Below are 25,824 nucleotides of genomic sequence, written 5' to 3' on the forward strand. Positions count from 1 at the left end.
GACTTGTTTATTTGAGTTGCACAAAGTCTGTCCGGTTGACTGAAGAAATTGCCAAAACGAGGGATTGCATAGATGGGAAAGCAGGGGAAACTCAGCCTGAAGTAACATCCAAGTTGCCATCATTATAGTCATGTTCATCGGCAATAATAAACACCTTATATTCAAATCCATCTCTAAGCTTTGAAAATATGCATTGATGTTTTAGTTTTGGAATTCTTAGGAGGCATATAATGCTTTAGGCTTTAGCTTTTGATATCTTCTTGAACGCGGGAATGATATTCAAATTTTCAGGAAATCAATGTTTGATTCTATACGCAAAAAGATATCAACCAGAGGTTTGATATGCAGCTGACTGTTGTAGGCTGGTATTACAAGAATTAAACAAATATGCCATTCTACTGCAGAAATATTTATGCTAGTCACATGAGAGAAAGAGAAAGAATTACAAGGGATAAAAATAACATTTAATCCCCATTAAACCCATCCAAATTAATCAATATTTGTATTAACAGAGACACCAACAAAAGTTTTTCAGTTGCAAGAACAAAAGGGAAGCAGATAATACATACATGCAAGAAAGGAGATCAAGTGGTTCAGCAAGTGCACAAGTGAGGAACAATTTGAAATCAAGATGAACAGCACAAATTACCTGTGACTATAGATCCTCCGTATGATTCTCTAAAACATCAACTATAAGAAGAGCAAAAATACTAGGTACATCCCCTCCATCCTAAAGGTACACAGCAGCTGCTAACTTCTATTTGCTTCATATGAGTGCCACAAATGTGGGACTTCATTGCTGCAAAATGATGTTCTTAACCATCAGGATACAATCAACTCACGATTTTGGGAGCAAAAACATGACAACTCGTAAGATTCAACTTCTCTAAGCATTTTACCACCTTGTGCCCACAGGACCAGTAAAAGATTAACAGTTGACAAGAGCATCGGTCACTCCACATTGGTGCTCATGATATTCGGGAGGCTACAATATGAGGAACAAGACCTGCTTCACCATTAGCAGTGTTTGATACAGCAATATCTTCTAAACGCTTCCAGGTGGCTTCATGTTTTGTTTTTATCTCTCCCAGTTTTTCTTCATCTTCCCGAAACTTGTTCAAGCACTCCTCAAATAGTTCAGGATCAATATCAGAAAAAATCTTGCGAACATTATGCGTTAAGCTCTGGACCACTTGATTCCAGTGGTTGTGCCCATTTTTCTCCAAGGCAGGGAATATGATGGGCAGTATAACTCTGCGGTTTTGTCTAATTAAGTTCTCAATGTGATCATTACTCCACAAGTACAAAGCCCTCTCCGCTACCTGTAAAAGCAAGCATCAGAGGTCTGTAAATTCAGGAAAACCACAGCATGTGTAGCCAAATATTTCAGCAGAGGCAAAATAAGATCCTATTAAGATATGTCACAACTGAAAGATTCAAATCTCATACTGGAAACTTGAATTTTATACAAAACCTTACGAACAAAATTCCTGTGTATGAAGGAAACCACAATGTTTCGACATTAAATTGTCATACAGCACCTATGACTTGTAAAATGGAATAAGTGCTTATGGAAATCCACATGCATTGAAATGATTGCTGTTACATGGTAGCACCACAATTTAAGAACTGGAGTCAATGGACATCTTAGCAATGCACACAACTGAACACTAGAACAAAGAAACACACCACATTATTATTCATTTTAGTAAGTGCTAAAGTGCTACATCATGTATAACCTAAACACATGCATACAGCTTGGTCAGCCAACTCCAAAATACCTTAAAGAATTATGCGGCCTAAGTTTTAGAAACAACCCACTAACTCGTTAAACCTCTTAACGTTAGTATTAACAAACTTCAGGCACACAATACGGATCCTTCCTGCCAGAGTAACAGCAATCTTCACCTCATGAACTAAAACCTGGGTGGCAATAATGAGCCAAAACATGAAAGTTGACCTGTATTTAATTTATGAATATACTCAATGACTATTTAAGCAATATCAACACCAGAAGTCACCAAGACCACATTCACTGCCATGATCCCACAATTCACTGCCATGATACCACCAGCATTCAAGAGCCAACTACAACAACCAGAACAACCACCACACTGCAGTAACTGCAGACTATCAACTACCCAACACATCCACTACCACAGCTGCATTAGCACCTAGACACCACCAAATTCATCATGATTACTATGCTGCTACCATCTCAGTTGCCAGTATATCAGCCTTGTTATTCCAAAACACCAAAGTTCTTCAACCATCATCCCAACTAAAGGATTGCCCACCCAATGCAAAATCTGAAAACAATGCCATCATACCTCTACTTTTGTCCACCTAATCTATAGTAAGAATCTCTAGTAAGATTCACAAGTGTCCTTAACAGAGATAGCTACATAGGAAATTTAAATTGTAGAACAAAAAGGACCACTAGGAAAAAAAAATTTAATGTTGCCTCAAACCTGTAAAAGTTTGGAACACAGCAAAATATAGGTTCATAGATGTATCAACTATTGATGCACAACCAGGACATCAACCATTTTCCATCTTCAAGCCAATATAAGATTATTGGCAGAGTTTCTCACCATCATCAGTTGCCAATTCTCAACACATATCTTACACAATTATGCCAATAAGGAGCTGGCTATCATAAAGTACCAGAAATTAGAACCTTAATATTTGAATTCCAGTGTCAAATCACCCATCAGAACACCATTATGACTGCTACCAACAAGAATTATATATCAAGTAATTTAGACTTTCTCAGCAGCAAAAATCTCCTCGGGCTTAGGTACAAGAAACAGAAAACTTTAGTTTACTCTATTTACAACTTCATCCATATCAGACTAGATAAAGCTCAATCAGAATGGCTTCAGTTCTCATAAGCTCAAAAACATAGACTTCTGTACAATAGAGAGCAGCAGAGAAAGATCATTGAGAAATTAATGAGATCTAATTCGCTAACATATAGCCCATCCTCTTAATCAACTAATATGGGAGATTGTGAGTGGATGTTTGATGCAAATTACAATCAAAATAAAACAGCAAACCATCATCGTTTTGACTGAAAGATGAACAAAGTGGAACCTTCTTCCAAACATAAATAAAAATGAGAGAGAGAGAGAGAGAGGAAAGACTCTTTCTCTCCATTTAATTTTTTTGAAGAAGTAAATGAGCAATTTTCAGGATTCGCGTGAATTTAGCAGTAGAGAACCATGAGATAAACAACTGGACAGATGAAACATTTGGCAAGGGCATTTCACACAACAAGGAATGAAGAGAAATTTGAAAAGTTAATGGCTTATACCTGAAAGTGTGAACTGCTCAAGCAACGTGCAATTTGGCGGAACAAAGGTACCATACATCTTTGAAATTCAGCAGGCTGAGTAGCTTCCAAAATTTCTTCCAGTTCACCAAGGAACATGACTTCCTTTGAACTATTAGTAATTGGCCAGTACTTCAATAATCCCCTTACAACAGTATCAGCTAGTTTGCAGTCTTTCTCAACAAATTGAGTGATGCAGTATGATAGCTGCTGATGATACAGTGGCAAGCATTTTGGCTTGTGAAGTGGTATTAGTGCCCGAACAAGGAACAATTTGTGTTCTTCTTTAAGTGGCAGAGCAAACCCATTGATTATACTTCCCAAAACCTCTAAAAGCTCAGCAATCCCATTATGCTTCTCCGTTTCAAAAATAAAATGGAAGAAGATGTTGTTAATAGCTTTCCTGATAAAGGGACGATGCACCATAAACTTGCCATAGATACGATGCAGAATTGTTTTTAGATACTCCCTCTCCCTAGGATCTTCAGAATCAAAGAGATCCAATAATTTGAAAACAAAAGAATGATCGATATACCTCTTAGCCAACTTGGCATCTGTCTCAGGAGATGCCACAAACCTCAGAAGGAATTCATAAACAATTTGCAAGTGAGGCCATGCAGGGTCCATCAATGGCTCTTCCTCTTCCATATCAAAGGCTTCTACCACCTTATTTTCACGAGGCTGTGGAGTAAGGGATCTAAACAAGTTGATAGACATCATCTTTACAGCTTCTTGCATAACAGTTTCAGCAAATTTGCCATTCGCAGAACTAACATAATCCACAAGTTCAAGTAACGTCTGCCGCTTGATGTCTTTTTCTTTCAAGTTCTTCATTGGGTCAGTGAAATCAAACACAATACAACACAAACTTAGCTTTCTAAGAAACAAGTTTTGCTTCTCGGAGCTAGGAACATCCTTAAATCCAGGTAATGCTTCAAATGGAGCAGTCAATGAATTCCCATTCAGTTTTTGATTCACAGCTTGGGTGAGTTTACTTCTAGGGCTGTATCCTAAACTAGAAGTAGAATTAGGTCCAGAAAGAGGTGCACTGTCGATCATCAGCCTATGATTACCCACAATATCACTGCCTCTTAAGTTAGAGGAATTACTCAAAGAAGGAGCAGACGAACCCCCAAATTCACGACTCTCAGATGACTTTGATGGCTTTCGAGGAAGCCTGCCTAGTATCTGCTTGATCATATCTCAAAACAAACGAAATAACAAAATCCACAATGAACCCAACTGTGCTCAATTTCCTTTAGAGCAGAACCCAGTCCATTAAAAGAAGGGAACCTCAACTTCACAGTAATGGAAGACAACCAATACACATAAAATTCATTACAAGCCAAGAAACAAATGGACCCAACCTATAAACTATCCCAGATGTAGAAATTCCTATCCGGATAAAAATTTGACAACCCCAAAAAGCATCTGTCAAAGCAAAAACTCTTGCTTTTGCCAATCATCCTATACTAAAATTTGACAACTTTCTTTGCTCTATACAATTCTAAAACAAAAAACAACACCTTTTGACTTAAATTCGGCTGAAATTAAAGAAAAAGAAACACTTAAACTGGAAGCCCAACTGCAAACTTTAAGCATTAAAAATATACCAAAAAAATAAAAAGAAGCTCCTGGTTTCTATGTGGTTCCCTGCTACCTCTTCTCTGTAAAATCACCAGCCAAAGTCAGTTGGGTCAAATGATGACAGGATCTGGGTTTGATCAAAAAACACCAAATTAGCAAAAACCAAAGATACTATGAAGCAAAGAAAGAAAAAACTACAAAAGTGATCAACTAAAACAGATTATTACAGAACAACAACAATAAAAAGCAAAAACAAAATAGAAGATAAAAGAAAACCCAGAAGAGGAGAGAGCCTTTGACACTTACAGAAAGCTAATAACTCGATAGAGAAGTTGAACAAAAGAAAGAAACAGGCTTTGGACTTTCCCTTTTTTAACTTTCTTTTTTCCTTCTGAACTTACTTTGGCCCGAGGGGAGACAAAGAGAAAGAGAACAAAGTGACCAAAAGGTAGCCCTTTGATACAAGAACCTTACTTCACTGCGCGTAAATGGAACATCAGAGAATATTTAAAAAATATATAAATTAAAATAAAAATAAAAAGTTTGACAAAAAGAAAAGAAGTCTGTTTCTCTCTCTCTCTCTTTTCTATATTCTCTCAGGTACTAATAATTTGGATAATAACAAAATAAAAAAGCAAATAAACAAAGGTTTTGTTTCATAATCTTTGATAATCTAATTTATGAGATGATGTTATGTAGAATGTTTTTATTTGGGTATATGCTTTCTCCAATTCTCTTACCTTCAACAACTGTACCAGTACCACACTGTTTTAAGCATTGGCCCATGACCAATTCACAACTTTCCGTCTGTTTTTTTTTTTTTTTTCCATTGGTTCAACATATTCCATATCTAAAATGGAAAAAAGGGTTGCTTTGGTTCTTGGAAGAGTTAATTTTGATAGATTGTAATTCCAGTACCTGTTTAATGAACAAACCAAACTGACATGGGAAAAGAAATTCTAACAAGCTTATCAATTTAGGAGAATCATTTGACTTCATGTGTTTTTTAGAGGATAAGTTAAACAATCTGCTTTCTTAACTGAAGCGAACAAAATTTTTTAAATGGCATATATTCTCTTGCTTAAGAGTTGGAGAACAATCCAAGTCTGAATATGGTTAACTTTATCATTACTATTATTATTATTAGAAAGTCAATAAAAGACAAGTACTTAGCCTCCTAAAAAACCCAATAAATTTTGCAAATTGAAAAACCTCAAACAACTTTGAATTATTTTTGTCACCGACCTACTTGAAAAAGGGTGTCATGCTGTCATCTAATATCTAATTAATTCAAGTCCACTAGGAGTAGAAAGTATGCCCTAAAATACCCAAAAGGAAAAATGTTGACAAACTCATAACCCTTAATCAACCAAAACTTGTGGCCTTTTCCCTCAATTTACATTAGAATTAAAGACACCCGAACTTCGTAAATTTGAATCGTTTAGATACTAACATATCCTTTTGAAGAGATTTTTAATGGCATTCTCTTCTGTCAAAAAGACTAATTAAGCAAACAATAATAAAGGCATATGAATAGGGCCCTGGCAGTGGTCATGGGGCAGAGATTTTCCCCTCGTGGTGGGGTTGACGCGGTGGTTGTCAGCAACAGCAATTGGAGCGTTCACCCCACGCACTCGTAAAAGTTGCTGGACTGCCGGTGGGAGTGTACCTACTCGGAGCGGAGCCCAAATGCCAAATCCAAGCCATGTTCATGTCACTTGAACCCAATGGCGACTTGGAGAGAGGCAGGGGGGCCACGGGGCAATTTGGTGTATGTCTGACGCTACCAGGCTGATCAGGAATCAAAAAACTCTTATTACGACCTTTCTTCTGTCCATACAACACCCTGCAAAGAGCCACAAAAGGCCCTGCTTGCTTATCTCAATTCCCTGACAATGACGGAAAGCTTATCAAAGATGGGAGGTGGGTGCTTTGATGATTGGCAATGATCGCTAACCTTTTATTGTGGAATAGCAGCAGCAGCAGCAGTTGCTGGTGTCTAATGATGTCCAAAATGATGCAATAAGCATAATGGAGCAGTTTGCATTTCGCTTGAGCATAAACCTGTCTCTTGTCGAATGGTCAGGCGAAGCCAAACAAACAACATTGTACAAATACAAGTAGGATTAAGTAATCAATTTAAGACCTAAGTAATTTAGTTAATAATCCTTTTTAACCCCTCTTTTCTTACTGGTCAGTGAGATATAACGCTGCTTTTGTATCACATCATTAACCAAGCACAAGCACACTCCTAGGCAAAGTGTTACATACACTTTTAAGCAGCATTAAACCAGAAATTTTTTCCCCTTTTTGTTAAATTTATCAAATTGTTGTTTAGTACATGTGGATATGGAAGTTGAGAAGAAGGGCAACAACGGACACTAGCACTGCGACTTCTTTCCGATTTTCCTCCTTTCACCATTGAATGAGTGTTCATGGATATGTAATTTGATGCTAACCAAGAAGAAGTATATGAATAGGACAAGTTCAAGAATAAATAGATTAATTTAACAAAAATGTTTATTAGGCATCACTAATAAGCTGGAACCTACCATACAGCAATCTCGGATTCCTTTTGTGTAGAAGGCAAGAAACTGACAATATTTCACCACCCAGACAAGGTTGTCACTTCCATCCCTATAGAAAATCTTGAGACTCATTAAGTACCAACAAATCTCTCTCCATCTCTAACCAGATGAGCCATTAGCGTTTGCTTTATGGGAAACAAGCACTGCTTCACTACCAGAAGCTTTCTTTTCAGCAAGTTCTTCCAAGCGCTTCCATCTAGCTTCACGTCTCACTTCAATCTCATCTTCCTTTGATTCGTCCTCCTGAAACTTTAGCAAGCATTCATTGTACAGCTCTGGATCAAGATCATAGAAGATTTTGCGTACATTTAAAGTCAAGCTATGTACAGCCTGGTTCCAGTGATTTCTAGCGTTTTTGTCCAATGCAGGGAAAATAATGGGCAGTATAACCTTGCGGTTTTGAATAATTAAGTTCTCAATGTGATCATTGTTCCACAAAAACAAGGCTCGCTCAGCAACCTGAGAAAAGCAAAAAACAAAGAAAAGAAAAATCAACATTTGTGTAATGACATTCAGGGATCAAGGAAAACATCATCAGTTCCATAAAAAACCACAATGGATAGAACCTATCCTCTGGAAAGCCAATATCATCCCAAAATAAAAAGAAATCAGAAATGAAATGATAAAATCATACTGTGTCGTAAGGACCATACTTATTTCACAAAATATTTCCAGCTGAAAGTGTACTTAATGTCTGCTATCATAACAGAACTTCAGACTTCACTGGCATCATTCTATAAGGGTTTTATCCTACTTAGTTTCACAGACTTTTACAGCTGAAATTATGTTTAAAATATATGATATGACTTAACAGAATAGTAGAATCCAGAATTTTCTGGCATCATTTCCAAAGATTCAATCATAGTTTCTTACATCCATTCCATTCAATGTGAATAGAACATGTGTATGGCCATAGAGTTTGCAATTAGCAAGAAATTTTTTTTGGTGTTTGTGAGTTTGTTTCAAAACCATCACATAGTATATTTCAGCTAACTGTACCCATTTATTATACATAATAGCAGCAACTACTTTAACAGTATGCCACCTATATTCGTCATACAAAAGCACAAGTTCAATCAGCATATGTTGCATCTTCAAATATACATGAGAGTTTGTCTTGTACGCAATCTTAACACTTCAACAAAATAATTAGTAAGAAAAATGAGGAATTCAGCACCTAGTGACTTTAGGTCTGTAGAGGATTCTTACAGGAAAGATGATGCATGTAGCTAATAGAATGTTAACAAAGTCAAATAACAACAATTTAGAGGGTAAAGCCATAAAAGCCAACTCTCTCCAACAATTAAAAAATTGAATGTCTCAGTCTCCATTTTCAGACGTCTCAAAACAATGTCCTTCTTCCTTTCATTTGTGGGATTCAATTATACCAAATGCACTTTGATGATGAAACTTGTTTCAAGTTTAAAGAAGAGTAGAAATTTCCAAGATTTCAAAACGTTTCATAGCAAACAAAATTCTGGATGTCAAAATGTATAAAATAAAGTCGGTCAAAGCCTTGAATACAGCCATATAGGGGAAATACCAATAGCAGGTGATATAATATGGATATGCTAGTACATTCCAGATTGCATTATCCATAATATCAGTTAAAAGAAAAGCAAAAATCAGCATCAATCGAATTTTATATTTAACAAAGCTCAGCTTAAGGAGGGATGGGAAACATAAAAACTTCCTATGGTCAAAAGCCATGAACAACAAATGAGATGAGTTAAAAAAAAAAAAAAGGAAGAAAGAAAAGATGCCATGTAAATAACCATAGTAAGATATGCAGTAGCTCTAACACTGCACCCTCACCTTATTGCAGCAATAAACATTAAAATAAGAGTAGGACCAACAATTATGCCTAACTACAAAATGATTTTTGATCAACCAAAGAAAAAGGTGTTTTACTTATAGATATTTGACCTTAATGAGCTATTTCAACTTGCTAATATTACCATTGAACACTAAAGCACTCAAAAACAGAAAATGCAGATATAAAAATTATTCCAATTAGCCACAAGATTTTGCTTTCAAAACCATTTTAAAATCCACAAAATTCATAATAGTGATGAGCAACAATTTAGAATCTGAGCCACACTAACATTCCTGTTAATACCACGACACTTATTTGTTAATTTCATCAGTTGAACCTCATGAAAATACAATTGATAATAAAATTCACAGGGCCTTTAACTGATCCCAAATTTCTAGCAATCACTCAAACCATTTATGAGTCTGCAATCAGGTTCTATGTCTAAACAGTATATTCCCACAATACAAACCTGACACCAATGAGTATAGCACTACATGTGCAAAAGGGATTGTATACTAAATAAAGCTTCATTTGTGACCTATAACTCTATCATAAATAGTCAACTTTAGCTGTTCTAACATCATTAGACAAATTCAAACCACCAATTGGACCAATCACACAACCAATCATGTAGATACCAGATTTTATCTGCATATTATCCTTTAACATTTACTTTACTTATCCTTGGCAGCAAGGATAAAACAATAAGAAAAAAGGTCTAACAAATGCCACAAAAATGCTTACAAACCGAATCCACATTCTGGCAATATGATGCATTTATTATTAAGTAAACAACAATAAGGTTGCCAACATATGAATTAAACAGATTTATAAACATCATCCATGTCAAATTGAAAGATGTTTAGAAAATGTCTTTTGCATCTATACAGAGTAAGAAACTAAAAGCACAGCAGAACAAACTATCAAAAACTTCTCACCTGAAAGTGCAAACTGTTCAAACAATGAGCAATTCGGCGAAATAAGGGCACCATGCATCGCTGGAATTCTGGTGGCTGAGTCGCCTCTAAAACTTCCTCCAACTCATTTAGGAACATGACTTCCTTTGAACTATTTGTGATGGGCCAATATTTTAATAACCCCCTAATAACAGTATCAGCAAGCTTGCCATCTTTCTCCACAAACTGCGAAATGCAGTAGGATAACTGCTGATGATACATTGCTAAGCATTTTGGTTTATGCAAGGGAATTAGCGCCCGAACAAGGAACACTTTATGCTCTTCTTTAAGTGGCAGTGCAAAGCCATTAATAATACTGCCCAAAATTTCTAGAAGTTCAGCAATCCCATTATGTTTCTCAGTCTCAAAAATAAAACGGAAAAAAATGTTGTTTAAAGCTTTCCTAATGAATGGTCGATGCACCATGAATTTGCCATAGATGCGATGAAGAATTGTTTTCAAATATTCCCTTTCTCTAGGATCTTCAGAATCAAATAAGTCAAGCAAATTGATGATGAAGGATTGATCAACATATCTTTTGGCCAATTTTGCATCAGTCTCAGGTGAGGCTACAAACCTCAAAAGAAACTCATGTACAATTTGCAAGTGTGGCCAAGCAGGATCCATTGAAGGTTCCTCCTCTTCCAAATCAAGGCCATCTGCAACTTTATTCTCACGTGGTTGAGGAGTAAGGCTCCTAAACAAGTTTGCAGATATCATTTTAACAATTTCTTGCAAAACAGCATCCAAGAATTTCCCATTTGCAGAAGTCACATACTCCACAAGCTCTAACAGCGTCTGCCGCTTAATCTCCTTTTCTTTGAGGTTCTTTGTGGGGTCAGTAAAATCAAATACAACAGAACACAAGTTAAGCTTTTTTATGAATAAGTTCTGCTTCTCTGAAGCTGGAACATCCTTGAAAGCAGGCAATGCTTCATAAAAAGAGAACAAATGGTTCCCACTGGGCTTTAAATTTGCACCTTTCCATCCAACATCTTCCGTAGAATTAGGTGCTGGAAAAGGTGAAACACTCAAATTTCCTGACTTGCCAGTCCCTAAATCACTGCTCCTTGAGCCACCAGAAACACTAAAATAAGTAGCATGGTTTCCACCATGCTCACGACTATCAGCTGTCTTGGACAACTTCCGGGGAAGCTTACTTAGAATCTGTTTGAGCATGACTCACACCTCCCCCCTAATACCACAATGCTGATTCCCACAAATTACTTGGAACTCGTCAAAATGTTATCACTAATCAGTATCCATCAAATAACAAAACCCACATTCTATGTCATCTACAGAGAAAAGCCGAAATCAAAAGGCTTACCTCAAAATAACTTGCTACCAAAACCAAATATCTTGTGCCCAAAGAGGACCCAAAATCCCTACCATAGGTTAAAACCAGACCTAAACTGCTAAAGCAAAAGAACTAGTTTAAAATTCCAGATTTTTCTAGTCTCAACCATCCAAAACAGAAACCCTTCTTCAGCTTCAAGCCCCTTGTCTTAAAATCAGCCCAGTCCCTTTCTCTACAACAGCACCCAATTGCAAAAATTCAAACCTTCAGGCATAAAAAGCAAAACCCAGAAGTACAAACTCACTCAGAACAAAAGATCAGCACCAGCTTCTCTGTTCTTCCACTAAAGAAAAGAAAAAGAAGAAATTAAGTAAATTTCAACACATTCCAGATTTCAAATTTATTTATAAGATGAATTAAAACAATCAAGGCACTCTAAGAAATTAAGAAAGTTTTCTTTTCTTCTCTCTTCATTAAGTAAAGAAAGAAAAAAACACACATGCAAGAAAATGCAGAGTTAAAAATTGATAAACAAAAACTAAGAAGAGGAGGCTGCTGCAACTACTTACAGAGACAAGAATTTTCAAAAACGTTCCATCTTGGTTTGCTCGTTGTTCTTTGTTGACTATGATTATTTTTTTTTCTTTATTAATTTCTCGTGATTTCAGTTATTCTTCCTCGATAACTTGTCAATCCTTTTATGGTTCAATTTTTCTACTCTTTTCTGGGTCTTCTTCCTTAGCAGTCAAAAGTCAAATCGACAACAGTAACCAGAAAATCCAACAACCCGGTGACCACTAACGACGTCGTTCGAGACACATATTTTCTCTTGTTATTTTTTTTCTTGTATTTATTCTTTTTATTAGTAATTATTGTAGCAGTAGTATCATATTTCTTGAAACGGGTTTAGAAAGCAAGCGATATTATATTAGAAATTATTGTAATTATTTTATTATATTTCTTTTGATAAGCGATATTACTAATTGTTTTATGCTTTTATTCTGATAAAGATTTTACTACATTCTTTCCGTACAACAATTATTGTTTTTAAAAAAATTGTGACACCATATTATTACTTGTTCTCTACAGCTGGTGTCTTTGCCGTATCGAATCAATTTGTATGTTGGTAAGAAGAGTTTCTTTCTTGAAAATCAATTTTTTAAGATTTTAAATTACTCAAAAAAATTACTTTTTTAAAATTACAAGCGATCTAAAAATGATGCATAATTATTTTCATATCAAAATATTTGAATCGTTCAAAATTGTGAATCATCATCGATACAAACAAAAACGACGTATAATAATTTTTTATCAAAGAATTTGAATCATCATCCTGACTACGTGAAATGTAGTGTGCGTAATTAATTCTTTTCAATTTAACAACAGTAAAAGATGATTTCTCCTTTTATGAGGCGGAGAAGACGTTTAAACCACAGGAATTTGCAATGGAATGTCCTTTGATTGAGGACCCATAACCATAGGAATGCACGATGCAAAGCCGAGCAAAAAGTATGAAATAAATTGAACTGGTAATTAAAAAACTTCAAAAAATGAAGAAAATAATGATAAAATAATAAATGGTGGAAGACAAATTAAGCCTTAAGGGAATTGGTGGAGAACACATTGATTACCATCCATCAAAAACCTAATTCGATGGCCCACGATCCTACAATTTATCAATTCCATGGGACACTTCAACCAAAATCCAAGTTCAATTTTACTAACACTCTCCCAACTTCCGTTCTCAAAAAATGCCCCATCGGCCATCATTGTTGAACCTTTTCTTCTCTAATAAACTACGGCAAATGGCCACTCAGAGGTCGTAATAACAAGTTTCTATAGCCCAAAGAAAATACTGTTCCCTCTCAAACCCCCCTCTATCCTACAACCCCACACCACATTTCAGCACTGACGCTTGGATGTCTAAATCCAGCTTACTTACTTTACAAGTTTACTAAATTCGAATTATTGTTCATCAGTGTATAAGTTAATACATATCACGGACTCAAACGATCAACTCCTTAGCAACCATCATTCTAAAAACAAGGGTGTATGTATCTTCAAAATCTTATTCTATACAAACACAAGTAATACTGAGAATATACGGCAAGAGGCTACAATGCAACAAGATGCTATGTGAACTCTTATCTTGCAGTGCAATACGAAAAGGTGAAGAAGATAATTACCAAAACTTTTAGTGTTACAAACTATATTCAATTTTGTTGTCGATAAATGTCTGAACTGATGGTTCTCTTCCAAGAAAGTCAGACAGAATTTCAACTGGATCCTTCGCTCCCCCTGGTGCCAATACCTACCAAGAAGTTTAAGTAATAACCATTAGTAGTATTATTATCGGATGCACACTTGCATACTTACACTATGCTGTATGAGAATGCTAACTTTTGATTGTTATATGCAGTATGCATGATAGTAATGGTAGAGATTTTTCAATATTTCTATGATAGCTGCTTGGAAACTAAGAAAGCTATCTTAAAGGGAAATTTTCAAAGACAGTCAACAGCATAGCAACATATAAAAGAATGCATTGAAGAAAATGCTTACTAACAGTTGTTACCTTATCCCTAAACTGCATACCGGCATACTGATTCAAAAGACCATCACGAAACTTCGATGTAAAAATATCAGCTGCAAATACCTATACATTTGATGCATTACAAATGATTTTCATAAGGTGCACCAATCACACAGAAATAGATCATCCACAATAAAATAGTAACAGTTATATTGCATTACACACAAAATTGCTAAAAACTACAACATTATATAACAATCTAGACGACAAAAGTAAAACAGGCAAGAAAGACAGGGCTGAACGAATCAAACCTCACTCCAAATACGGCTGTAACAAGCAGCTTCATAACCAATTGCACAACGTGGGAAGCATGAAGCTGGATTGGTTCCTTCCAACATTGGCAATCCCAACATTACCTACAAATACCGAAAAGGAGGAAAAAAAACAAGATTTAATTATTCTCCTCCTCAATGCATGAAGAATGAAGCAACAACAGGTAAATTTGTTTACCTTTGGATGAAGATGCTTGAATAACTCAACAATGTCAACATTCTCAGCAGAATGTATAATTTGATCAAAAAGACCTGACAGTTGAAAACATCTTTAGAGCTTATCTGAAGACAGGGAAATAATATGTATTACAGCAGACAGCAATCATCTATGCGGATGTGATAAATTAGAATGCCAATTTTTCTTCTAAAACAAATTCCTAGGAATTGACTCCATAGAAACACAAGTTTACTCATAATATTTAAATCAACAAAAAGCACCTCAATACACATTTTTATTCAGGAAAAAAAGCAAACTTGTATATGTTGCAACAACAGGAAGAAAGCATTTGTAATTTTGCCGAACTGTGGGCTGCACTCGAGAACCAAGGAGCCATGGAGATTCAGAGAACCATTGCCCAACATGGCTGGACGTTTTACTCATGCTACCAAGAACAAAACAAAAACTCCTATGATCATACGTCATATCAAATTTCCCATTGAAATTGAATGCCCCCAGCCCCCTCTTTAAGTTTTCAACAACAAGTTTTATTGGATTATAGAATTTTGGGGATCCTGGTGAAACTGATAAAAAGCTGTCCACATATTGGGATCTCATTCCAAAAGGCTAGACTTCACTCAAGTAAAAGTAAAAGGCTATACATCACGTATTGGGATCAAATTCCAAAATCTTATCGAAATGGAGAAAATGAAATGATTAACAGATCAAAACAGATTTTCTTAATGTACAAATATCAAGGTCTCGAATAGATTCAATAAAATTGGAGTTTACTGATTGATGATAAAGTAAGAGGCTTACAATAAAGAACTTCTTGCTTCAATTTAAGTGCCGAAAAGGAATATCGCCATCGTTTAAGCGATTTACATATTTCATCCTTGATGGGCTTTGTAATATCCTGCAAATGATAATGTCACATGTATAACCACAAGTACTTAATTTCCTTTTAGATATTTAATACACGGTCCACCCTTTAAATAAAAAGGGACCATCTACCATGTCTTTGTGAAGCACTACAATTTTTCCTTTCTCAATCACTTTAGAAAGAAAAAAAAACAATCCAAATAGATTATAAAAGCACATACACACACACACACATAAACACCCCAAAACAGAAAATCAAGCCAGAAGTCCAAGCCTATGCATATATGAATAAAAGTCAACACTAAGACACACACAGACACATACATACATATATTGAGTACGTATATGCAGAACTTGTCAAGATGTATCACCTGATGGAAACCAGATATCAACTTCAACGAAAAGCTCTCATAACACCTACATGTTAAAGAACCATTAGTGGGGAGTTGCATCTGTCCAAAAAGAATAAGAAATAGTAAGAGCCATGATTTACCAATTCTCTAGCACTTGAGCAGGGATCTCCACAAAGTCAGGATCAACGCGCAGCCCAGAAAATCTAGCAAATGATGCACGATTGCATAGATGTTGCACCTAAATGCTCATAAAGAGTGAAATCCATATTATCTACCAATGACATCAAAGTAAATAACACACAATCTACTTAAATTTTACCACAAAAGCATTTACTATTAGCCAATATATTAAAGAAATCATAAATGATAAAACCAAGGAGATAATTTAAACATACCACATGGCCAAACTCATGGAAAAGACTGACCACTTCAGAGAACCTTAGCAAGCCCGGAATGCCACTGCTGTCCTTCTGAAGTTGAGAAATCAGCAATGCCACTGGAATCTGGTAGAGAAAAGCAAGGAAAAAAAACTAATATCAGTCTCTGGTTTTCAAGATAATGGACATAGCATATCTCAGTAAGATTTGAGCAAATTTACTCTACTTAGATGCTCAAAGAAGACAGCAAGAAAACATTTTATATGTTTAGCCATTTAGAGACTGGCAGCACAATGATTATGTCATGTCAATTACCTGTCGTGCACCACTGAATGCTACTGAACCATTTTGAAGAGCAACCACACAAGTCTGACCATATTTCCCTTCCCTGTTCCACAATGAGAGCCCATTTCTTTCTAACTAGAGCAAGGAATACAAAAACAAATAAAGAAGTAAACTCAAAGTAATGTGTGAACCTTGTGAACACATCAAGGTAGAAGTAACCAAAAAGTTCACCAGATCTCAAGTCAAAAACAGAAAAAACTCGAACATCGCCATTCCAGACATCAGCATCTGCGATTTCCTCAAACCTTAAACCTGCAGGAAGTGGACAGAGCATATGATACATGCCATCACATAGAGATGAACATTCACCATGGCTGCATAACTCATATGCACGTTTTTATGACTTACCAAAAAGATCTTGAAATATTTTGAAAATTCCAGAAAGAACCAAATTGACAGGAAAGTACTGTTTGAGAGCTCCAAGGTCCATATCAAATTCCTGTTGTTCAACCTTCTTTACATAGTACAACAGATCTTCAACTCCGAATGGAAGCTCTCCTTCCTCTTGCTTCTGATCACACAACAAAAGCAAATAAAACATCTATTTGAAAGAAAAAAAAAGGATTCAGAAAATGGAAATTATGTTCTGACCTTTAACTCTTTCAACACAGCCAACTCTTTATTGGCCAAGTCTGATAAACTGGAGGAAATGTCCTCTAAGAATTCCAATACCTGACCACATTTGCAAAGTCCTAAGAACAATATTACATTCATTAATGAAGCATTGAGAAATAATACACAAACTAGATGCATCTTTGAAATACATTTTGTATTGGTGTTTTTATACAATTGCTAGGTTCCACAAAGCACAACCCCAGAACTCATTCTTATCTACGTTTCTAATGTCTCAAGAATGAGGCAACTCATGCATGATAACTTGTTGAATTTCCAAACTTAAATCCAAAAGAGAGGAAAGGAAGTAGCGATCATTCACAATTAGCAGAAACCTGCCACTACAACATAATATTTCTGTTTAAGTAAGTGAGCAAGTTGTACATAGTTCATTTCATATCACTCAGGAAATGAATTGTTAAGATCTTAATTTCAGGAGTTATCACATAAAGCAACAAATCCTTTACGATAGATGACAGGCTAAGAGGCAGCCAGCAAATTCTCATTAATCTCAAGGCAATTGCATCTGGGTCAACCTAGTCAATAAAAAAGAAATCTAACAACAAAAGTTCATTGCGGTTCATGAAAAAGGAGAAAGAAGAGAATGGGAGAGGGAAAGAGGTGGTAATATTTCAGTAACTTTAATTCATAAAAGACTGCATACCTTTTATAAATAAAAAACCATTAAAAGAAGGTGAAAGCTGAAAGACATGAAAATTACGATTTTTCATTCATGCAGCAAATTAGATACAAATATTCCCAAGAAAATAAAGATACTATGCAAACCTTCGAGGACGTCTTAGCCATTCTAAGATTCAATGCGTAGTCTGCGTAGTTTGAATAGCCAAGTAAACGAGCAAATTTATGACGCACTTGAACCTTATCAGAAGAGAGAAAAGTTAAAATTTATTGGTTCTCTTATACTCCAACACACTTTAATAAGAAATGGAAATAGATAGCAATGCAAACTCAAGGCTCAATTGAAAATCAGTGTATAGATCCACATGACTAAGAACATTGCAGATATGGAAACTAAAGATAAAAGAGTTCTTTACAGTCTATAAGATAGTTTTTATTTAGTGAAGTCACACACACTGCAATAATATGAACACCCTAAAGTTGCTGATAAGTTAAAACAGCCGTTTATCAAGACATCAGTAACCAAGAAGTTGTCACCAAAAAAGCCATAACATTTTAATTTTTATAATTTTTATGTCATAACAACATGATTTTCTCTTGATAAAAACTTAATTTACAAAAACCCCCACGTGAATATGTTGATCTGACAGTTTCCCCTCTATCATGGCATAAATAGCAAGAGAAGTATTATGAATGGAACATAATAACTATAGCAAATGAAAAAGTTCAGCAAAACCGCCCCTGCCCCCCCCTCCTACCTTGTTGGGTGGGTTTTAGAGGGCATAAATGACATGTTAAAAGGAGGGTTAGTAACTTATGCCTATACAAAAGTATTAACAATTTCAGATCAACAAAGTCAATTCACTTTCCAAATTGTTGAATATAGGCTATGTGAACATAGCCCTTGGTTTTAATTTGGAATATCATTTCACTCCAAGCCTAAGAATGAGGATGTTTTATGTGCCGATTTCTCTTTCCTATGTAAACAATTTTTCAAAGAAAAAACAGGGGAATGCAATATTTACCAAATCTTCCAAGACAGAAAGATTGACTTTTGCACATCTCTTTCCGTATGCCATAGCTACCGTCCTTCTTGTTCTTCCTACCTGCAAAGGCTCAGAATGAAAATAGGAAACTCCACAATAGTCATTCTCATATTTCACGCAATACCGCAAAAATACAAATCAAAGAAAACCGCACTAGATTTCCAATCCAAAGCCAAAACAAAGACAAATATATAGAACAAAATTTATCCTAGTTGAGCAGCTGTCACAATCATGCACATGATAAGGCAATGCATTTGACACATTCACCATTGCGGTGGTAACATGCACTTAATTTACAATTGCTGGATTTTATTGTCATGCTACTTCGGCATTATCAGATATCTTTTAAAACCTGTAATAAGAAAATAAATCAGGATTCCTTAAGCATTCTGCACTTCCAAAATACATAATTGATCACAAGTTTTACAATCTCATAATTCATCTTATAAGTTAGTTCAAAAGTGGTTGCCAACAGCAAGGATACTGCCATTGTCAACAATATTGCCAGTACAACATTAATCAACTTGGATAATCATACCTTGCAGAGCTCCATTACCACTGCAACATGATGACTTTTCAATGTGACTTTGAACATCCCATTTTCCATTTTTTCTAAAGTCTGCAAAAGAAGCAGAACCAAACAAAATTTATTACAAAGTTTATATTAAAATTTTTAAACAATGTATAGCTGAGTCATTCAAAGAAAAGTCCATCATGATGGGATGCGGATTTCCAGGATTAAAACTTTACATATGTTCATAATTTGAACATCCATGCAAGTAAGCAGCACTATACATAGGTCTGTTTCAAAAATGGGAGAGCTTTGCTCTTTGGGCTTCTATGGTGCAGTACCTATGAATCATATTATGCAATTTTCTATTGATTGATATTTGAAATCTTTATTTTAAAGGCATATGTTCTTTGAATTCCACTACACCCAATGGCCAAGATATGAATAGGGTACATTTTAAATTATCACCATAGGAAAATTTATCACCAGCAAACAAGCACAAATCAGATACAAAAATCAATGTACATTTGGAATTTTTTGTTCAAAGGAGACAGATATAGAGTCAGAATTTCCACATATAAACTAATGAAGCAACAACATAAGAGAGTAAATGAACATAAAGAATATATAGAACCTTGAGGAACTCTGTTGATAATCCAGCTAGCTCATTCTCATGGAACAAAAGAGAAGTGGTATCATCATTCAAATTCTGAACATATTGCAAACTTAGCTCATCAATTTGAGCTCTCAAGCGTTGCACTTCTTCTGTTTTTGTTGCTGTAAGATTCAATCCATTCCGTTCAAAGTCTCTGATCTGTCACTGGTCAGAAAGGAATCAATAATAGGACTGAACAACTTACCCACAAAGTAAATATTCAGAAGATCAAAAACATTGAAAACATTAGTGTTTCTAAGCACAGAACATTGAATTATATATCCTCATCAGGATATTCCTTCTTATAAAACTAAAGTTACCATTTTCACTTCTGAGCAGGGGATTAGCTACAAACATTGAACCTGATGTCACAATACACATAACAACCATGAGAAATTGTAAATATTTTCCTTACCAAGCACTGAACATAGCGTTTTGCTTCTGGACCCATCCATTCCCCTTTTGCAGCGAAAGCTTTAGCAACACGGTATACATCTTCCCGCTTACTAATCAGCACCTCATAAATATAGTACAATATTCAATTACAGGCTCAGTAAACAAATTGCAAAGTAGAACTTTCATATCTACAACCACTTACAAAGGCATAATCAATAGTTCAATCAATAATTTAGATTCAAAAAATTGTTACCAACTAAATGAAAGTAACTACAAAGTAAATGTATCTTGATTCTAATACAAGTCATAAACAAAATTGAATGAAACCTGCATGAGGAGACTTGGGCATCTATTTTCTTCTCGGCTTCAGCGCTTGCTTTACGCAATTTATCGAAAGGAGAAACCAACTTTGGAACCACGCATGATTGCACCAATGGAAACTGCTGTGCCTCCAATTCTGCCAGCGGTAATATAACATTCTTATACGTAACCTGAGGATTTTTTAAAACAACATAAACAGATAAGAATTTCCGTATTTCAAATGTCATAATAGGCCAAAAAAAGGTACTGAAAAGAAAAAACCTTATCGAGCGGAACTGAAGCAACAGCATCATGAACTTCCTTTGATTTTGCAATGATTCGGTCAGCTAACTTTAGAATCTCACTCGCCGACAAATTAACTCGAACATTACATCCCGGAAGATCTAAAATTAAATAAAAATAAAAATGAAACGAAGTAATTTAGAATTAGCATATTTAAACGAGTAGCAAACAAGTAAAGAAAAGGCCGTAAAAAATCCGTTGAAGAAGAGAAAATAGGGGTGACCTTTTTTCTTGGAGTTTCTTCGGTTGTTGATGGCGGTGATAGCGAGGCTAACAGCGAGAGTGAGAAGAGCGGCAGCTCCGGTGAGTGATACGATGTTACTTCCTTTCCTCGGTTTGCTGCTCATTTTCTTCTCACTGTTTCCTTCGCTTTCCATTTTGCCTCTTGATTTTTCTTCTTTGCTGTTTGATTATGTCTTCTATGGAGCCAACCAGAGGACAATTTTGAGGAGTTTAGATTGGGAGGGAAATTTCCGTCATTCGGAGCGGAAAAACGTTAAATTTCATTTAATTTGATGAATGAGAACAAAGTGGATTTTTGACTTTTCTTGAAATGGAAAAGGAAGCCGGGCAGTGAGGGGACATTTTTGCTTCAAGTTTTGAAAAAGAGCTGAAAAAATGGACGCCAGTTTTGGTTGAGCCGTAGCGCTATCGTTTTCGATCGTTACATTTCAGGGAAAAGGCCGGCCCCTAAAGGAAAATCATGGCCCTACTCTGATTTGGCTTCCCGTCTGATTTCTGGAATTGCACGGGGTTTAAAACACTAATGGCCCTATAGGATACCAATCTGGACCTTGAAACTTTGGGCCCCAAGCCCGACGGACGTTGATGAGTACTTTTAAAGTCATTAGGTGATCTTACTCTCCAAAGTCTTTACGTAACATGTTAGTACCATAACCTTTTTAAAAAAGGTGTAAAGGTTAAGCTGCATAACATATATATTGATATCGTGACTTTGATTTTATTTTTATTTAAAAACTAGTAAATGATAGGTCATCATGGTACTTTTTAATTAAAATTCATTTTAAACTAAAAAGAGTAGAGCTCGATATAGTGAGGATTCTCCCTTCTCTTTTTATTCCTTATTTCTTCTTATTAGGTTTTTCCCATGACAAGTGCATGCTCTTCCCCCGTCTTCCAGTTGCAATCATTTTCTTTACAGTATGTTGTATATCCAGTCTTATCATTTTTTAACTCTAAATATCTCTTTTTCTCGAATTTCATAATAAGTTAGGACTTCCCTAAAGTGATCAATTTTGTTAAACAATATATTCTTTATAAGCCTCACTTTTCCAAACTCATCAAGTGTACGAGGAATACCTACCATAGATCTATCAATTGCTCTACCCTTTCTATCAAAATTAAAACTTCCATGATTCCCCTTTTCAACGCCACTTTCAAGATTAGATAAAACCATTAACATCACTATAAGGTGCCCTATTCTCAATCTCTATATTCTTAACACCATTGCCTTCTGACTGACTTTGTTGGTTATCACTCTCAATTTTAAACATTCAATCAACATCTTCACTAAACATAACAAATCATTTTTCCTCATTATCATCCATTGAATCACTACTAGAATCATTTTCACTCATTATATTTGTCCCTACATTCCTTCAACCCCTACTACTAGTTGAACTACTAACACCAACACCAATATTCCTTCTACCTCTACTTTTACCACTAATTGAACTATTAGCATCAACACCAACAATCCCTTTGTCTCTACCAACAGATGAATTACTAACATCAACACCAACATTGCCTCTACCTATGGTAGCACTAGTTACATTAACAATTCCTCTACCTTTACCTCTACAATTAGCTGCCGTAACATTCACTCTATCTTTGCCTCTACCATTAACTGCATCAACATTCCCTCTCACTAAACTAGTAGTTGAACTACTAACAACTACATTACCTTTTCCTTTGCCACTACCATTTCCAACAGCATCAATATAAATATTTGGCATATTAACATTATTAACATTATTAACAGAAAAGTTACTTGTTACAGGCTTGAACATTGTTTGAAGAGGAATTACAAGTATAAGATCCAAGTACAAGTGAATTTTCTTTAAACCTTAATGCATTTCGAACAGTTTCAACACATCATCATCACTTCCTAACTCAAATAATTCCTTAGACGTTTGTAAGCCGTGCATATACTCATTCCCATGCCAATAGTAGAATCATTTATAATACCTTTAAAAATGTTATTTGTCAACTCAATGAAAAGATACTTGTTAAGATCAATATTCCCTATGGTGACCCAATTATTGTTGCAATGAACCATCAAGTCGTGCAAAATCTTGCTAGCCATTGACTATATTACAATACAATAATTTTACATTAATAAAGCATGTACAATAATTTACTGTTACATTGAAAATAGAAAACTTTGCAATTAGGATTTGAAAACCCCAAATGACATTCGATTAGAATTTGAGAGCAATTACAACAAAATAATTTTACATTAATAAAGCATGTACAATAATCTACTTTTATATTGAAAATAGAAAATTTTCTAACTAAGGTTTGAAAACCTCAAATTACATTCTATCAATGTTAAGGCTAGGGTTTCACTTACCACAACTGATTAAATTGATGAAAGTTTTCTTTATTTATCGATGCACAACAACATCCAACCCAAAAATATTGCCTTTTTTCCTCGCTTTTCCCTTTTAATTAGTTTCAATTTCAAAAATAGTGTTTTAGGGTTTCAAAAATACTATTTAGGTTTTAAAGTAATGAGATACACTTGGGTTTTTGGATTTTAAGTTGTAGGATGCATGATTCATCGATGAAGCATTTTGGAAACCCTAAAAAACCTATTAGGATCAACTTAGATGTTTGATGTTGGAGATGATGAAGAGAATCCTAATAGTCAAGCAAAGCATGCAATAGTCAAGCAAAGCATGCAATCTGGGTTAAAAGACACATTTTGGTGTTTTTATCACATGGTTAGTTTAACCATTTTCCAACATCTATTAACAATGTTTGGGATTTTAGGGTGAAATATTTATTTTGAATACTAATGAACTTGAAATGAATTAAGATGAAATCCTAGGGATTTGGGGATATTTTACCTTTTTGGGGATAAAATACACTAACACCCTAAACTTTTGACCATAATTACACATGGCTTCATTAGTTTTGAAAATAGATAGTCCGCCATGTAAACAATGTTAATGCCTTAACATGAAATACCTAAAATGCCCATTTTTTTTACTCTTTTTCTTTCTCTTAGGTCGGCTAATGATGCTCTCTTACACTGGTCGATCAACCCACAACCAAATCTAACCGTGGAATGCTAGATCTTACTGTATCTCCCCAAAAGAGCCCAAAATTTGGCTGTGCACCCCAGATTTCAAGCTCTCCTTAATCTTGTTCCACAAGGAGCACCAATCTTAGGGGCATGATGCTCCTCAAAGGAGCGTCACAGACCACAATGTGGTCGGGTTGAGAGTTTTTTTGAAAAGAGAAAAAAATTTTAAAATGAAAAATATATTTTATATAGTAGTAATTTTTAAAATTAATGAAAAGTAAAATTGTCTAATATTATCACGTCATCAAACTAATGAAAATATTGAGAGTTGACTAATGGTAGGACTTATGTATCTAGTAAAATATTTTTTTAGGATGGACTATATATTTTGAAAACTAACTGACTCGTTTATAATTATGGTCAAAAGTTGAAGATGTCCATGTATTTTACCTTATTAATAATTATTTCATGTGCATTGTAAATTTAATATAACAACTTTAAATTCTTAAAAGTTATATTTAATAAAACTTATTGGCACATATTATTTTATATTAAAATGATAATCAATAAATTAAGTACAAAAAATTATTTAAGAGGGTATTTTAAGAACATCATCAATTATTTAAGGGTAAAAAGTGAAAAAAATAAAATGGGCAAAAAGGGATGTAATTTTTGAGTCCAGAAAAAGTATTCATCTTAAAAATGTACATTTAGGGACAAAATTAGAATTAAAAACTGACTAGATAAGGTAATATTGTCTAGGTCGATCAAGGTGACTTGGACCCTGTCAGCACTAGTCACATTATTCACTGAAGGTTCAATGCAAGTTCCTGCCCCAACAACAATCGTGGGTTGCTTACCAAACAACAACCCACGATGCAATTGAACTAAAAAAGGTGCCTAACTGCACCTTATCGTGGTTTTGAACAGGCCTAAGAAAAAATATGGATAAAATACAATGACATCCTCAACTTTTGATCGTAATTCCACATAGATTCATTAGTTTCAGAAATGTAAAACTCGCCCTAATTGTGTAAATAGCGTTAATGCCTAAACGTAAAATATCTAAAATACTCTTCTTCTTTTTACACTTTTTTCCTTTCACTGAGATTGGCCGGTGATGCTCCCTAACACCGATTGACCATCTCATGGCTGAATCTGACCTTGGAATGCCAGATCCGGTCAAATCTCTTTAGGGGAGTATCAATGCTCCTTATGAGAGCATTAATTGACGTCAGCTGTAGGGTGGCCGATCGACGAATGGTAAGTTCGAGAGATTTTTTTGAATAAGAGAAAAAAAAATTAAAATGAAAAATTATAATTTATATAAAGGTAATTTTTAAAATTAATGAAGAGCAAAATTATCTTAAAAATATTGTCATGTTATCAAACTAATGAAAATATTAACAGTTGACTAATGGTAGGACTTATGTATCCATTAAAAGATATTTTTTGAAACAGAATGTTTATTTTGAAAATTTATAAACCTACGTGTAATTATAGTAAAAAGTTGAAGATTTTAGTATGTTTGATG

General features: G+C 35.0%; 3 protein-coding genes across 6 annotated transcripts; all 3 read right to left on the reverse strand.

The window, feature by feature from the left end:
* Positions 1 to 442: 442 nt before the first annotated feature.
* On the reverse strand, positions 443 to 5,805 carry LOC18609677 (serine/threonine protein phosphatase 2A 57 kDa regulatory subunit B' theta isoform-like). Of its 3 annotated transcripts, none has more exons than XR_001926775.2 (4): positions 5,228 to 5,531; positions 3,317 to 5,048; positions 903 to 1,322; positions 443 to 799 (listed from the first exon to the last, which is right to left on the reverse strand). XR_001926775.2 is itself a non-coding variant. In XM_088803479.1 (4 exons), exons 3-4 carry the CDS (start codon positions 4,532 to 4,534, stop codon positions 969 to 971), a joined length of 1,572 nt encoding a protein of 523 aa, XP_088659605.1. In that variant the 5' UTR covers positions 4,535 to 5,048; positions 5,228 to 5,399; positions 5,662 to 5,805; the 3' UTR covers positions 443 to 968. The 3 variants fall into 3 exon arrangements, 2 of the variants coding, with proteins under 2 accessions (XP_088659605.1, XP_017971669.1); XM_088803479.1 differs by adding an exon at positions 5,662 to 5,805 and having other exon boundaries at positions 443 to 1,322; positions 5,228 to 5,399; XM_018116180.2 differs by having other exon boundaries at positions 443 to 1,322; positions 5,228 to 5,529.
* Positions 5,806 to 7,325: 1,520 nt separating this feature from the next.
* On the reverse strand, positions 7,326 to 12,310 carry LOC18609679 (serine/threonine protein phosphatase 2A 59 kDa regulatory subunit B' eta isoform-like). Its single transcript, XM_007044913.3, has 3 exons — positions 12,148 to 12,310; positions 10,264 to 11,921; positions 7,326 to 7,968 (listed from the first exon to the last, which is right to left on the reverse strand). Exons 2-3 carry the CDS (start codon positions 11,458 to 11,460, stop codon positions 7,609 to 7,611), a joined length of 1,557 nt encoding a protein of 518 aa, XP_007044975.2. The 5' UTR covers positions 11,461 to 11,921; positions 12,148 to 12,310; the 3' UTR covers positions 7,326 to 7,608.
* A 1,206-nt stretch (positions 12,311 to 13,516) lies between these two features.
* On the reverse strand, positions 13,517 to 21,634 carry LOC18609680 (Zincin-like metalloproteases family protein). 2 transcript variants are annotated; one of them, XM_088804100.1, is made up of 20 exons: positions 21,243 to 21,634; positions 20,999 to 21,120; positions 20,744 to 20,907; positions 20,436 to 20,526; positions 20,000 to 20,179; positions 19,393 to 19,473; positions 18,834 to 18,914; positions 17,956 to 18,048; positions 17,149 to 17,229; positions 16,906 to 17,068; positions 16,729 to 16,809; positions 16,528 to 16,628; positions 16,231 to 16,338; positions 15,976 to 16,073; positions 15,854 to 15,899; positions 15,420 to 15,516; positions 14,622 to 14,695; positions 14,423 to 14,527; positions 14,154 to 14,234; positions 13,517 to 13,889 (listed from the first exon to the last, which is right to left on the reverse strand). In XM_088804100.1, exons 1-20 carry the CDS (start codon positions 21,394 to 21,396, stop codon positions 13,779 to 13,781), a joined length of 2,112 nt encoding a protein of 703 aa, XP_088660226.1. In that variant the 5' UTR covers positions 21,397 to 21,634; the 3' UTR covers positions 13,517 to 13,778. The 2 variants fall into 2 exon arrangements, with proteins under 2 accessions (XP_088660226.1, XP_007044976.2); XM_007044914.3 differs by having other exon boundaries at positions 16,528 to 16,600; positions 16,689 to 16,809.
* Between the last annotated feature and the right edge of the window lie 4,190 nt (positions 21,635 to 25,824).

This window comes from Theobroma cacao, chromosome 2 (genome assembly GCF_053813885.1).
Source record: "Theobroma cacao isolate CCN51 chromosome 2, ASM5381388v1, whole genome shotgun sequence".
NCBI lineage: Eukaryota > Viridiplantae > Streptophyta > Magnoliopsida > Malvales > Malvaceae > Theobroma > Theobroma cacao.

What these genes read in the sequence shown, in the direction of transcription:
- LOC18609677 (XM_088803479.1), bottom strand. Translation starts at nt 4,534, where the DNA reads ATGATCAAGCAGATACTAGGCAGGCTTCCTCGAAAGCCATCAAAGTCA. An exon ending in TGAGCAGTTCACACTTTCAG is followed by an intron (nt 1,323 to 3,316) that starts GTATAAGCCATT and finishes TTGCTTTTACAG; the next exon opens with GTAGCGGAGAGGGCTTTGTA.
- LOC18609679 (XM_007044913.3), bottom strand. Translation starts at nt 11,460, where the DNA reads ATGCTCAAACAGATTCTAAGTAAGCTTCCCCGGAAGTTGTCCAAGACA. An exon ending in TGAACAGTTTGCACTTTCAG is followed by an intron (nt 7,969 to 10,263) that starts GTGAGAAGTTTT and finishes TGCTTTTCTCAG; the next exon opens with GTTGCTGAGCGAGCCTTGTT.
- LOC18609680 (XM_007044914.3), bottom strand. Translation starts at nt 21,396, where the DNA reads ATGGAAAGCGAAGGAAACAGTGAGAAGAAAATGAGCAGCAAACCGAGG. An exon ending in TGGCTAAGACGTCCTCGAAG is followed by an intron (nt 17,230 to 17,955) that starts GTTTGCATAGTA and finishes AAATGTGGTCAG; the next exon opens with GTATTGGAATTCTTAGAGGA. An exon ending in AATATTTCAAGATCTTTTTG is followed by an intron (nt 16,810 to 16,905) that starts GTAAGTCATAAA and finishes CACTTCCTGCAG; the next exon opens with GTTTAAGGTTTGAGGAAATC.